Source organism: Pseudonaja textilis, chromosome 1, assembly GCF_049901715.1.
Source record: "Pseudonaja textilis isolate UNSWEBS1 chromosome 1, rPseTex1.2, whole genome shotgun sequence".
In the NCBI taxonomy this organism is placed as follows: domain Eukaryota; kingdom Metazoa; phylum Chordata; class Lepidosauria; order Squamata; family Elapidae; genus Pseudonaja; species Pseudonaja textilis.
The window spans coordinates 91578327-91593879 of NC_141990.1; the positions used below are offsets into that span (position 1 = coordinate 91578327).

The 15553-nt window shown below is 35.9% G+C and overlaps 1 protein-coding gene across 26 annotated transcripts in view; it reads left to right on the forward strand.

Annotated features, from left to right (window-relative positions):
* PTPRK (protein tyrosine phosphatase receptor type K) overlaps positions 1-15553 on the forward strand; it is a 390148-nt gene that overhangs the window by 201301 nt on the left and 173294 nt on the right. For all 26 annotated transcript variants that reach the window (XM_087941283.1, XM_087941299.1, XM_087941305.1 and 23 more), the window contains exon 6: positions 4766-4940. In XM_087941283.1, the coding sequence (XP_087797409.1) occupies positions 4766-4940 (175 nt within the window). The remainder of the gene's footprint in view (positions 1-4765; positions 4941-15553) is intronic.

Below are 15553 nucleotides of genomic sequence, written 5' to 3' on the forward strand. Positions count from 1 at the left end.
TCAGAGGGGAGAGAGAATTGGGTGATAAAAGCAGGGATAGTTACACAAGCCAGAATGGCTTCAAAATTCAGGGCAAGATCCTATATCTCATCAATTAGATTAAGGAGAATTTCATCAAAGGAATAATTAACTTTGGTTATTTTATAACAGAACCAAATAGATATTTTGGTGTCTTCTTTTCACATTAATACTGCAAGTTATTTATTGCCTAAAAAATATACTTGTAGAAATTTCACCTAGGTAGGTAGTCCTTGACTTACAACAGTTTGTTTAAAGACTGTTCAAAGTTACAATGGGACTGAAAAAATTATGACCATTTTTCAGTCGTGACTATTGCAGCATCCCCATGGTTATGCAATCAAAATTCTGATGCTCGGCAACTGGTTCATATTTATCATAGTTGCAGTGTCCCAGGGTCGTATGATAAATTTTGGGACCTTCTGACAAGCAAAGTCAATAGGTAAGCCAGATTTAGTTAACAAACAACTTACTAACTTAACAACTGAAATGATTCACTGATGGCAAGAAAAGTTGTAAAATGAAGCAAAGCTCACTTAACAAATGTTTTACTTAGCAACAAAAATTTTGGCTTAATTGTGGACTAAAGTTGAGGACTACCTATATAGCAAAGAAAAATGTATATCGTTAGATACAATCATTTTTGTAAACTCACAATAGAACAGTGTCTTTCATGTGCTATATTGTATTAGCATTGGATACCAATGCTGCGATTTTATTCTTTATTTTAATTTACTTGAGATTTTTCCAGAAATTCAGTTTTGAGCACGTGAATGCCTAGATTAAATTCTTCTTGTCACTCTGCATTCTGTCTTCTGAAGCCATTTCCATAATTTAGTTAAGAAGAGAGCTTCCCTTTCATGAAAAAAATACAATTATTTTCCCTGGCTATTTCATTTGCAACTCCTCTGTAAGTCACATAAACAATATATATGTTCTCTGGGGATGCTGAAATGCTACTAATATTTGACTCTTTCAGTATGGCTTAGGGAAATTTACTAGCCATTTCTTCACTGATTACAAGGCCATAGGACAAATCATTGATCAAACGTAATGTGTTACAATTCCATTCTTCTTCCACTGATAAACCACTATAGTAGCTATTAGTTTCCATGAAGCCACATTCTACTAGCCACATTCAGGCTATTACATCTGGTTTAATAATATGGAATTATTCTTTCTCACTTTTAAACTGTAAGCTTGAAGCACACCAGTCATCAATCAATCAATCACATTTAAAGTTATAGATAATTGCTAACATTGACTTCTACATGAACTTTCTTTCTATCCTGACATGAATGATCAAACCATATACCATTATTGGAAAAAGCCAGGGGTAGGATTCAACTGGTGCTACTACTGGTTCGGTGACTACGTTTTGCTATGCTCATGTGTGAAACAAACTTCAGTTGTGCCGCCCAGACAGCTGAAAAATGCTGCGCACAGGTGCACAGCATTTGAAAAGCCTCTTTTTCCCTGCTTTTTCAGCCTCAGCTGTGCCGCACAAAGCAGCTGAGGTTGAAAAAGCAGGAAATAAAGGACAGGTAAGAGCCCAGGCGAGCAGGTGGGCCAAACAGCAGCGAACACAGAACCGGTTCAGTGTCTGCTGCTCTTCAGAGCTACCGGCTCTATAGAACTGGGCAGAACCGGTAGCATCCCACCCCTGGAACAAGCTAATCTTTTAAGCCCATAGTTTGCGTAGGTTTAATATTGTCCCTTATTCCTTAGTATCTTGGGATAGAGATGTGCAACTGAGAATAATGTTTCACATATTTATAATTAATGCTTCTAAATTCATCTGAATATACAACTATTTCTTATTCTTAGTATTGATTTTCTCAGATTTCTCTGCCTTAGAAGACATTTCTGATATTTCTCCATAAGCAAAATCTTATATAAATGATTCCCCCTATGGTAGAAAAGTTTTCTTGATAGCGTTCAGGAAAAAACTGTCCTTGTGTCTAATTGTTCTGGTGTGCAGTGCCCTATAGCATTGTTTTGAGGGTAGGAGTTGAAACAGTTTATGTCCTGGATGTGAGGGGTCTATAAATATTTTCACAGCCTTCTTTTTGACTCGTGCAGTACACAGGTCCACAGTGGGAAGGCAGGTTGGTAGTAATCATTTTTTCTGCAGTCCTAATTACTCTCTGAAGTTTGTGTCTGTCCTGTTGGGTTGCAGAACCAAACCAGACAGTTATAGAGGTGCAGTGGACAGACTCAATAATTCCTCTGTAGAACTGTATCAGTATGATACATGGGCAATTTGGGGATGGGCCATTTGGTGTGTGTCCATATCCATATTCATCCATCCATCCATCCGTATCTATTTATCTTACTAGCTATCTCTCTATCTCACTCTATGTCTGTCATGTTTGTCTATAAAATTTGTGGGAATCCAAATTGTAATGTTCTCTAACTATAGATCTGTCAGTGTATAAAATATTCTGTTATTAGTTTTAATGTTTTTACTCATTCTTATGATCCTTATGGATTGAACTTTCTTTCTCTGTATTTCAACAATTATTTTTGCTGTTTTCATCAAACTATAAGTAATATCACAAATGAAGGCAAATATATGTGTCCCAGGATAATGTTGCAGGATCCAGTCTGGGTTGGTCACCAGAACCAGAGTTTTTGTCTTCCAAGTTTTAAGTAATGTAACAAATCTAGGGGCCCTAACATTAGCAGTCCCTCATTTCCTTCTCTCTATTCACAATACAAATGTTTATGTCATGATAACATTGCTTTTCAAGTTGCCTTGCAGTAGTTGTCAGTGAAGAATAAAGAAAACCCACAATGCAGTGATAAGCCATTATGTGTGTTATCATGTAAGACAAGACTAGGAAACCTGCAGACTGTTGAAGGTTGACAGCAAAATGATTACATTATGGTAGTGCAATTTGATCACATTTGGGGAGTTTGAGCGGGTTTGAAAGTGGGAATAGAATGATGATTTGCCTTGCAGAAGCCATCCACACAAATACATTCAAACCATAATGCCCCCACAACACAGTCATAAGCACTCATAAAGGGACAGACTGAAATATTATCTTGTCATCAGATGGACTGCTGCAGTCCCACTGAAAATCTTACAAGATTTTGATATCATTGCAATTCAATTTCTAGTAGCAATAACAAGCTAAACACATCTTCATGGACAGTGGAGACAACAACTATGACCAAGAACCAGTTAATAGATTAGTTCTTCAAATCCTTTCTGGATAAGGAGAGGATGAGGAATTGCCCACCTGTGCTCTGCATGGCTATTCTCCATGAGGAGACAGTGGTCTCCCATAGGTTTCAGTGCCAGGAGAAAATACCAAGCTCATTACTACAGCAGAGCTTTTTAAAGGACGCTAATGTCCTAGTCATTTTCAGGAATTGCCTATTTAACTATCTTAGGGCTCTTGAAAATCTTCAGTATAACAAGTTTGAAAAGCTACCTGTTGTCTAACTTCATTTCTGAAGATAATGAAACTGTAAGTTTAAGAATTTAAAAAGTTTGAGGACTTCCGGTTTGAGCTTCTTCGGCGACAGACCGAAACCTCATCTCTGCGAGGCTTCGATCCGTGCTCACCGCTGGAGCACCCCGAGCCGGCTGGTTTCGGGGCTAAGCCACCCCGTAGAGGGGGTGAAGAAGGGGGAGACTGCCTGCAGGATTGAGGAGAGCCGCATCTCTCCTCCCCAGCTGGCCATTACTATCTTTCCCGAAGGCGGTTGTAGTGGTGGTCAGAAATGGCCACCATAAAGAAGAACTCAACCGGAAAAGAATGTGCAGGAGGAAGATAAGAAGAGAAAGTTTTGGTAGACTAGGTCAAACAGCAAAAAACAACAAATAAGGTACCCTGGAATTGAAACTATTAAAAAAACAATAAAATTGTTCCCTAAGAAGATTTTTAAGCTGCGAAGGAGAGAGAAAGGGGAAAAGATTTGTTGTTGTTGTTTTTCTCCTTTTCCTATACTGACAGCTAAGAGACTTAAGCAAGAAATATTTTCATTTAATTTGGGGATAGGGATAGCATGGATGCTATCAAGAAGGGCATATGCCATTATGCTCAAATCATGACACTGGAAGTCTTCAAAACTATCAAGCCCAGAACACTGATCCACATAGAGAAGCAATTAAGGGCTGAATGTTCAGAATTGATGTTTCAGAAACCCATGACTTCAAGCAGTATTTTCTGGCCTTTCAGAGGAGATTCCTTGATATTCTGGCTGTTTGTGCTATTCACCAAATGCTCCAAGACCATTCTTCAGCAACACAACTTTCTTTCCTACAGTAATTTTGCTATTCTTAAAGCATTGTGTCAGTCTTACTAGGCGACATTGTGAACAAATGTGAAAACCTCTGTGAAATTGTGAAATTCCACCTTCTGAACAGGGGAGAAGTACGTTAACTGATTATGGGCAACACCACAATCACCCCCCCACCCCCCGAACCACTACTCTTTTCCCTCATTTATGTTGACAGTCATAGCAATCTGGAATTGAAAATGATTAAAATATGATTATTTATATGGTTTTTAATGCTTATAACTTTTACTCAGAAAAGGCATATTTTAAAATAACATAGGTAAACAAACATAATAGAAGCTTAGGAAGTGTTTTTTCAAACATTGTGAAGCTATATTTTGATGAATGGAATTAATTACAGTGTCATTTTACTTTTAATGTTTTAACTGTTCTAAGCAGATACGTGATGTCAACATCATCCAGACTTTTTAACATTGAGTTTTATTGTTTTCAGAGACGCAATGGAGAAGATATTCCAGTGGCCCAAACAAAAAATATAAATCACAGACGTTTTGCTGCCACCTTTAAACTTCAGGAAGTAACAAAAACAGATCAGGATTTATATCGTTGTGTTACTCAGTCTGAGAGAGGATCTGGAGTTTCCAACTTTGCTCAACTTATTGTTCGAGGTAAGGGTTTCTTAGATTTCTCAGACATGATCCCTTTATATTTTACCATTAATTTATGATTGATATTCCATCAGAAGCTCATAGCAGCTCCTCTCACTTTTCTCCACAGCCAACCCTCCAAAAAATAGGTTGGGTTGAAACAGAGCAATGGACCCAAAGACAATCAATAAGCTTCAACAGACAAGGTGGACCAGTAAATCACGCTGTTATAAACCTCATATAGATGATTGTTACATTGGGTTGTAGATAAAAATTAACGGAAAATAATTGCTAGATATGCCCATTATTTTAAATTCTGTATCTAAAATCCTGCAAGTATGAGTTCATAGCTGGAGGGTGTAGAGTGCTGTGCTTACTATATTATTTCAAAGCAATACCCATTGAAAGTGTTCTCTTCTTGTTTGTTTTGTTAACCATCAAACAAGCCTCATTAGTTAAAAACATACCCTGAGGAGAAAGCTTCTCCAGTGTTAAAACTCTGCTGAAAATTAAGTACAATGACAGGGCCTATATCTTAATGGCACTTTAACGCCAATGTCCTATTCTGTGGACACAAAAGATGGTAATTTTAAAGGAAATTTTTGGGCCAGTGATATGAATTGCCTTTAATAAAAGCTGGCATAGTGTTGCCCATAGTAAAAAATGACCGGGGGTAAGAGTTTATTAGTGCATTCCTTTCTAAACCAAAAGTGACAGGGCATGCTTAAGGACTTTCTATTGCTATTTGGAACAAACAAAAATTTCAGTGCTGAATTCTCATACTGACGAATCTTGATCTATGTGATCCCTCAACTGTAGGGGAAAAAAAAACATGATACGATGAAATACAATTTATTTTGTCATGTCTCGAGTATTGCTTCTATATCATTTTGACTAATGAGACTATCTCCAACTTGTAGAAGACAAATCTTGACACTTCTAGGCTTTAATGAATGTGAGATGAATAAGACCGGCTGTTGATAAACTAGATTAAAATTGTCTCTGTTCTATTGCCAGGAATATATGGTCAAAATATGTTGTTTAACACTTAATATTGGTAAGCCAGCAAAAAGATAAAAAATGAACAGGGTAAAATGTTAGAATAAAAAGACATAATTGAAAGAAAAATTACTTTGAATATTTTTACATTTATAACTGAAAAATCATAAGTGTCAGAAAACAGAGGTGGCAAAATTACATATACTGTATGTTGTTTACTGTTGCCCATTTTGGTAGTAGCTCCAAGAAGTGCAGTCCATCAGAAGTAATGGTGGAGTAAAAACCAAATCTTAGTTTAATGGACAACAGTACACATTAAATTATGTCCTTTTTATTATCTTAAGAAAGTTTTCAAATGCTGTGAGGACTGTGATGGCGAACCTATGGCAAGCGTGCCGGAGCCACTTCTGCTGGCACACAAGAGGTCGCCCAAAGAGACCCACTGCGCATGCGTGCACACCCCCACCAGCTAGTTGATTGTCGGGTATCTGCCACACATACACGGGGGGGATGTGCATGTGTGAGACGTGCACATGTGCAGAGGCATGTGGCGTGCGGAGGGGTCACATGCACATGTGCAGAGGTGTGCGGTGCATATGCAGGGGGTTGTGTGCGCAGGGGGCGGGGGGAGATGTGTGCGCATTGCATCATGAGTGCAGGCATGTGAGCGCACTTTTGGTACTCAACATGGAAAAGGTTAGCCATCACTGCTGTAGGAAATTGCATCTTCATAGTTGAACTGGTTGATTGAATTTATAGCCTGCTATGTCTCCTGGAACTCAAGGGATTTTACAAAAGAATCTCCATTAATTTTGCCTTTACAGTGTTAATGATAGGCTATTGTTGAAGTAGGATAAGTCTCTGGACACCTGCATAACTGGATAGAAGCATTCCTGTCAAACAGACAACAAATGGTCAAAATTGGGAGCGTCCTATCAAATTTATTTATTGATTTATTTAATTTATTTTTTATTTATTTTATTTGTCAATTGCTTACAAGATAATAGGTATAAGTAAAAACATAGCTATGAATACATGGATACATATAAGAAAAATAAAAAAATATAAAAGAAACAATAGGACAAGGATGGTAGGCACGTTGGTGCGCTTATGCACGCCCCCTACAGACCTCTTGGGAAAGGGGTGAGGTCAATAGTAGACAGTCTAAGGTTAAACTTTTTGGGGTTTGGGGAAGAAACCACAGAGTCAGGTAGAGTATTCCAGACATTGACCACTCTGTTGCTGAAGTCATATTTCCTGCAATCAAGTTTGGTGTGATTAACCTTGAGTTTGTATCTATTGTTTGCCCTAGTATTGTTATGGTTGAAGCTGAAGTATTCATTGACAGGTAGGACATTGCAATGTATGATTTTATATACTATACTTAGATTGGACTGAAGGCAGCGTAGTTCTAGGTTTTCTAGGTCTAGAATTTCAAATCTGGTGGCATAAGGTATTCTGCAACGAGTAGAAGAGTGGAGAACTCTTCTTGTGAAATATTTCTGGACTTTCTCAACTGTGTTAATATCAGATACATAATGTGGGTTCCAGACTGATGAGCTGTATTCGAGTATTGGTCTAGCAAATGTTTTGTATGCTCTAGTTAGTAGTGTAATATTACCAGAGAAAAAGCTACGTAAGATTAGGTTAACAACTCTTAATGCCTTTTTGGCTATGTAGTTATAGTGGGCTCAAGGTTAATCGCACCAACCTTGATTGCAGGAAATACAACTTCAGCAACAGAGTGGTCAATGTCTGGAATACTCTACCTGACTCTGTGGTTTCTTTCCCAAACCCCAAAAACTTTAACCTTAGACTGTCTACTATTGACCTCACCCCTTTCCTAAGAGGTCTATAGAGGGCGTGCATAAGCGCACCAACGTGCCTACCATCCTTGTCCTATTGTTTCTTTTATATTTTTTTATTTTTCTTATATGTATCCATGTATTCATAAGTATGTTTTTACTTATACTTATTATCATGTAAGCAACTGACAAATAAAAAAAATAAAAAAAATAAAATAAAAATAGAATTACTGGTCCAAAGTCATTCAATAAGTCCCATGGTTGATGATGGCCTAGAACCTGTACCTCCCTCTTGTAGTCCCAGCCATTAACCACTACTGCATGCTGGGTCTCTTTGATATGTTTCCTAAAAATGTGCCATGTCAGTAAAACAGTAGTACAAATTATGGATTACATTCTTGAGCATTGATGAATCAGTGTCAGACACCGTCTTTTCCTCAAAATATTTTTTTCTTGTGATAAAATATATGATTGAAAAAAATCTAATATTTCTTTTACTTATTTACATATTTTTTCCTATTTTCCTATTATGTATTACATTTTAAGCCCTATTTTTATAAGACTAATTTTTAAATAAAATCAGTATGTATTTTAAAATTAACCCTACAGCTTTTAGTAACAGATGTTGATATTTTGGAAAAACATGGAAATGGTGATGAATAGACGCAGTGTTATTTTTATCAATTCTAGCATTCATGAAGAATTACCATATGAGTAATTAAATTATTCACACTAGCGAAGTTTGTAAAAAGGCAAAAATATAAAATTGAATTTGTGTTTTATTTATTTACTTAAGGAGATGTTTTCCTTTAAGTGTTCCTGTTCTTTATCTGTCACTGTCATTGTTTAGTCAAGTATCAGAAGATAGACTCTAGAAACAATTATGCATATCTAATTCAGATCTATGAGTCTGGGTCTACTTTCTCTATTTTAATATTCACAATGTATCATAGTAAACACATTTCTAAATTAATCAAAAGATGGATGACCTTCTTTCAAAAGCTCTGTGATAGTAGCAGATACACTAGTAATTATTCACAGCAATGGCAGAAACATCTGGGACAGATATTAATAATAAAGCCATTTCAATTCAGTTTTGTCTTACTGTTTTGGTCACAAAAATAATTCCCAAATGGAGAGATTACTTTAATAATTCTCACAAATCAAGAATTCATTATCTCAGGCTCAGTTTCTTGCCTTTTCTAGAGTTAAAAGAGTTTGGATCCTGATATCTCTGCACATTTAATTAGAAAGTATTTTGTCATCCACAGTGACCTGATGATAGACATATTTTTGAATTCATCATCCCAGATGTTATTTTAAAATCTAAAATAGTTATGTCCTTATTGAAGGTTTTCATGAAAAGGATCTTTTTTTAGATAAAATGGCACACTGGCTCTATTAATACTCTGCTCAGGTAGTGTGTATTGGACAGGAAAATATGCTATGTTTATTAGATGTTTTAAAACAGAAATCCTGGATTTATCTCAAAATAGGATGCAGTTCTTAATTAGCCGTTCAAAGACTTTTCTTTTGTTAATATTGCATAAAACGAAGTCCTTGGGCAGAAATATAGAATCAAAATATTCTGTTCTAATGAGTTCAGAAGGGAGGTTTTCATAATATTTGATTCTTGTCTGCCATTCACTGATGAGTAGAAGAGAAAAATCTACCAAGTCTGATGTTTCTCAAGGGTTGTGCTGGATTGCTGAGAAGAGATTGGATAACTAGATTGGTTGCCCAATGCTTGGTAACAGCAGAAAGCAGAACCCATTTGGAATTCAGCCTAGATATGAGAAAATGCAAGATATCAGTGAAGCCATGTATTAAAGAGAATTTGAATTGGAAACAGGATTCCAATCTGCCACTGGGGCATTTTGATCATTTTGATTTATTAAATTTTTATAGTTGTATTCAGATGAAACTGAATTACTATACTTAATCTTGAATGGTTTATTGTCAGTTGAGATTTTGAAACAGACTTTACCTGAATGATGAACTAGGGGTTAATAAGTACCACTTTTGGTGCTCAGGGTGAATACTTATTAAATGAATTAATTTAAATGTCTAAAGGTATTCTGCTTAATTTGATGAGTCCCTAAAATAATACTGTGTGTCTATGCACACAGAATATTTACAATTTTCCACGTGTAGGCATATCTGGGACTAATCCAAAACAAACACCAGTAACATTTATATTTAAAGAAGAGAAGCAAATAAATAAATAGATGTGAGTTCTCCGAAGCAATTGCATTTTTTATCGTTTCCCTTTATGAATTCCCAAAGATGGGACTTCCAAGTTCTGAGTGTAGCTTTAAAAAAAATCAATTACTGTTAGAGTGGCACTCTAGGTTAGAGGCATGATTGGGTTTACACCTGGTTTTGCAGCAGGGAGATGATACTTTGCTGCAAATCAGGCATGATGCAAAAGATTGATGAGATGGAGTTCAAGGAGCAGTAATGTGAAGGTCCAGCACTATCATTCCAAGCTGTCTCAGAAACATGATGGATGACTTGGTAGTGAGAAGGAAGACTTGATGATAAAAGATTCATCTCCAGATTCAGAGCCGTGCAGTGACACCTGGCTAGTGTTCCAGCAGCACAGTCATTCTTGATTACTGGATCTAAATTACTATACTTAAGAAAGCTAACCAGGATATGTTCAATTAGGAGACCATTATTTCTGCATCTCAAACATTTCTGCTCATTGTAAATATAATTAATATCATTTATGCACAGTACTTGTTGATGTGATCTTATAAGCTTATGTTAATACATTGAGTAATTTGCTACCTATCCAAATTGGCTGTGTGTGCTTCCTGGACGTTATCATGAAACATGATAAATGATCTCACCCAGCATGTATAAATGAAAATGAAATGGATAATTGGATATTATATCTAAAATGTGACTCATATCATTTTTTGGAGCTATAATTATTTTTTCCCCTCCTAGGATGAAATAAGGTGATTTGTGATATATCGGTAACCTTCAGTCCTCTGGACACTTGTTCTGTTTGAGAACAATTTTGAAAGAGATGTCACAAGGCTCAACCAATACAGATCTTTCAAGGACTTGGAAAGAATTTGGTTGTTTAATCATTCACAGGAAATGACTAATCATATCCCTGTTAACGTTATCTATAAAATAGCACATTGATGGGCTATTTGAGGTTCTTTCTAGGTTCCATTTCAGCTGCTCAGTTATTTATTATACCCGGAGGTCTGGCACAGATATCCTGTTAGCTGGTATTAAGGGTAAAATATTGGCAGTGGTCAGTGCAATATAATCCTGATTTCAGAGGCTGGGTTTGGAATAGCGTCCAGGTAGGATGAACACAAATTGCAATTTACAATCCTATACAGTAGTTTATTCAGAAGTAGCTGGTATGATGGATCATTCATCTCATGATGAATATACTACTGTATAGTGTCTAAATCCTAAAATAAAGGATGATGTATTAGGTTCCTCCCTCTCTCAGAGAGAGAGAGAGAGAGAGAGAGAGAGAGAGAGAGAGAGAGAGAGAGAGAGAGATGAAAAGATGAATCTGTATAGAGAAAAAGAAATGCGGGTGGGGAGAAAGAATATATTAGCTCTAGTTTCCCCCCAAAATTGATTTGTTTATTTTAATTGGTGTTTCTATTTCTTGATGTGTGTGCGTGTGTGGGGGATAGAATCTTTAATCATTCAACTTCTTTGAATTATGAGAGTTTTAAGAATGTAAAATGCTTAGTATCGGGCGGGGGGGAATTCATTTATGCTGACAATAGAAAAATAGTCTAACAGCAAAATAAAACATTTGCACCGATTTTTAATTAAAAGTAATCTACGTTTCTGGATGTAAAGCAGTTCTGCAATTGTAATGAAGTAAAATTCCTTGTATTAGTTTAAGAAGATAGTAGAGCAAAATTCTGCTTGTGCTTTATAGGCATATTGCAATATTACTGAATACTTTCCTAATTGGAAAGTAATTGTTTTGGGCAGATGCTTCTGCACATAACATTCACTTGGGCCATGAAAAGTGAATAGGCAGCTATAGCATTGCCCTCTTTTTTTTTTTATGCTAGTAATATTTCCCACTGCTTTTTGTTCTTATGCCTGATGATGTGAAGAGGTGCTTTACACAGTTTATTTGTATATTGCTATTCCTTTGCTGGGCAGAATTGGCTTCAGTAGAAAGAATATGTAAATGATATCCTGTCCACCATGATACGTGGTGGATAATTCATTTTTGTTGTTTTTGGAAAACAGCAGTGATGGGATTCATTTTTTTTTTTTACTACCGGTTCTGTGTGTGTGGCTTGGTGGGTGTGGCAGGGGAAGGATACTGTAAAATCTTCAGTCAGAAGTGATATTTGCCAGTTCTCTGAACTACTAAAAATTTCCACTAGCAGTTCTCTAGAACCTGCTGAATACCACGTCTGGAAAACAGCCATTTTTCTCAACATAGTACCATCAAAGTGTTTTGAGCTACAATTCCCTTTTTCCAGCCAAAGCTGTCATAGCCTTATATTTATAGGGAAAATTAGATAGAGGTTCTCTAATGGGCTTTTTAAAATGATTTGTGCTTCTATGCATGTTTTATTATTTCATCTGTAATGTTATTAATAATTATATTAAACAAATAAAAGTATCAATGAAACCTAAGAAAAGAATACACACACACACACACATACATACACACACACACAAAGTGTAAACAAAAGAAAAGAAAAATTCCCCCCATCAAAGATAATAAAAAGCATCTGCCTCCTTCATCCTTATCAGGCATATTCAACAGTAACAATTTACTGCCGTCTCTTAAATTACAACCAGATAAATCTTCCATTTCATACCCCACCTCATTTTCTATAAACTCATCTCTATATCTTCAGCTCTCCTTATTGATCCTCAAAGATCCAGTAAAAATTTAACAAAAATACCAAACAACCTAATCTCTCTTTCTATTTTGTGTAAATCCCCTCATCCCTCTCTTAACAATTAAATATTACCAAAAAAGAAAAGAAAATGTAAACTATTAAATATTAGTAGAAATAATAACTCCTGATTCGTATAGCCAAATTACAAACTAATCTATTCCACCACTGAACATTTCCAAACAAGAAATCGTCTAATCTAGATAACCATTAAATATCACGAAAGGTAGCAACTCATTATTTAACCCAAGGGTCTTCAAATTTGGCAAGTTTAAGATTTGTGGGCTTCAACTCCCAGAATTCCTGAACTAACATGATTGGAGGAGGAATTCTGGGAGTTGAAGTCCACAAATCTTAAAGCTGTCAAGTTTGAGGACCCCTGATTTAACCACAGGGAAATAAACCAGTTCCCTGGGTTTTTTTTTTTTCCTTCCTCCCAATTGTCCTTAGATCCCAAAGGATCAGGGGTCAAAGTCGCAGTATCACGGTGGCGTCATATGACTTATCATGACTTTTTCCTCTTTCGCAAACTGGGTGTGGGCGTGGCCAGCATGTGATGCATCCAACCAAGGGATGTGAGTTTGACAGACTCACCATAGATAAACTCTAACTCCTCTTTTCTCTTCTCTTGAAGTTCTTATTATTTTTAGTCAAGTCCATTTATACTTTCTATGAGAAAACCCTAATAAATCTCTTATATTTCAATTTAAATGATAATTTACTTTGGGGTACATTATTTATGTCTTTTTTAATTATTATCCAATTCCACTTGGAGATCCAGAACTTCCATTTCTTTCTTGCAAGTTATATTTTCAAGTCCACCTTAAAACCCATTTTGATTATCGTCAAAGGAGTCTCATCATCTTCAATAAAAATGTTTACTTCCAGTGAAGACTTTTTAAGAAACTCAAACACTTTACATACAGAACAAAAGTTTCCTTTAAAGTAGCCATCATGTACTTTAGTAATCAATCTTCAAAGTTTTATTTTACATTGAAATGAATTTTTGTGAAGAAGATAAATTCTTACATCTAAAGTTACTCCTTTGCAATATATTGCAAAAGTTACAAAATAAATGAATGAATTAATAAAGATCTTACACAACTGAAATGATCTAGGTTCTTTTATTTTAAATGGAGTAAAGTGAGACTCACTCAGCAATTTGTAGGCTTGTAAAGTTCTTCAATCTTAAAGAAGCAGCTGAAAAATATTTAATTCCAAAATAATTTAAATATGTTAGCCTTGAGTTCATGGAGGCTGCATTTATAGCCTGGGGTATTATGAAATTCACAACTCCCAGCTGATAATAAATGCCTACCAAAACAACAGTTTCTGCTACCTGGGGGCCAGAGTTCATCTGGGCAATCTCTAGATTTTCTTTCTTTCTTCCAGAAATAATTCTGTCAATCTTGATTTTACATTCAGTTGCCTTTTGGGATAAAATGCCCATGCAATGTGCATAGAGAGAAGAAAATGAAAGTACTAGCCTGCCTCACCTCATTGGAAGTCTAGCTGTAAAGGTTATATGTGAGATTAACAAACTCAGAGTTTTGGGAATAATTAAGACCTAGGAATGGGTTACTTGTCCACTAACAGACCATAGCACACGCATTATAACTCATTTCATATAGTGCATCTATTTACAAAGTAGATTACTTAGTATTTTTGTGAAAAAAATGAATGGAAGCTAAACTCAAAGTCAATATTGTATTAGTTTTGTACTGACCTATTAAAAGCATAGTGGTATGTTAATGTTTCCACAAATTCCTGCTGACCAAATGTTGTCTTCCATTGTAAGCTTGTCAATTTTAACCCAAGTATCAACAAAATAAGTTAATCCACCTCAACATTTCTGTCTAAACCATATTGATGTTCTTGATCACTAGTTTGATTTGTGATATTCATATCCCTCCTTGCTTCCATCTCATCAAATATAATTTCAGAAATTAATATGGAACTTTTAATGAGACCACCAGTCCTTGAATAACAAAGTAAACATTGAAGTTGAGTCTCTTATATCATTGTTCAAACCGATCCTTAAATTGTTATGAAGCAATCTGAAAAATAACCCAACATAAAACTAACTTATGAACATTTTAGCCCGCAATCTTGATGCAAAATATTTTCTGATTACTTGCAACATAGAAGTAAACTCTGTAACACTGAAATGACAGTTAGGGAATATTTGATCACTCTAGTTGTAGAATAAGGAATGAGATTCATTAAGACAAAAGTTAATTAGTTAAGCAAAAATTTATGTGGGACATTGGGACTCCATGTCATTTAGTATAGTTTGGGAAGCTGCTGTCAGCTGGTGCTCCATTCAAAATCCAAGAAAGAAATACTTAGACTCTTTTAATCAGAGAAAAGGTATCTTTTACTGGAAATCAAGTGGTAGCAACAAAAGAATTCTGAATCTGAGAAAATGGGCACGTAAATCACATATACGAAGTAATGGCAACGTTCCCACCCCCAATAGTTCAATTGGCTCATCCAATTAAAAGTTGTGTATTTCATCATGTGGGCATCTCCAGGTGGTGATGAGGCCTCTGTCCCTTGACCTTGACACAGTTTGATAAAGGGTTGCAGCTGCTCATAGCATGGGATAGAAACCTAAGCAAGAATGTACCCCCCCCCCAGCTTATACAGTTCTGGTTTGTAACAGCTCCAGCTCACTTCCCATAATCATTCCCCCCTCCTCCTCCCGTTACTTATGACAGCCGAAAGAAGCAAAGCAAAGGGAGAAAAATCTTGAAGGCTGACAGCTGCATCCTTTCTCTGGCTCTGACAGTACATTGTGTTATGAAGAATATTAATGATGCTGCAAAAGAATTGCTGTTTAATTTGATAACTAGTTAAAAATAATGGGTAATTTATGGGTACATGAAGGGATTTTATCATGCTTCCCTTTATA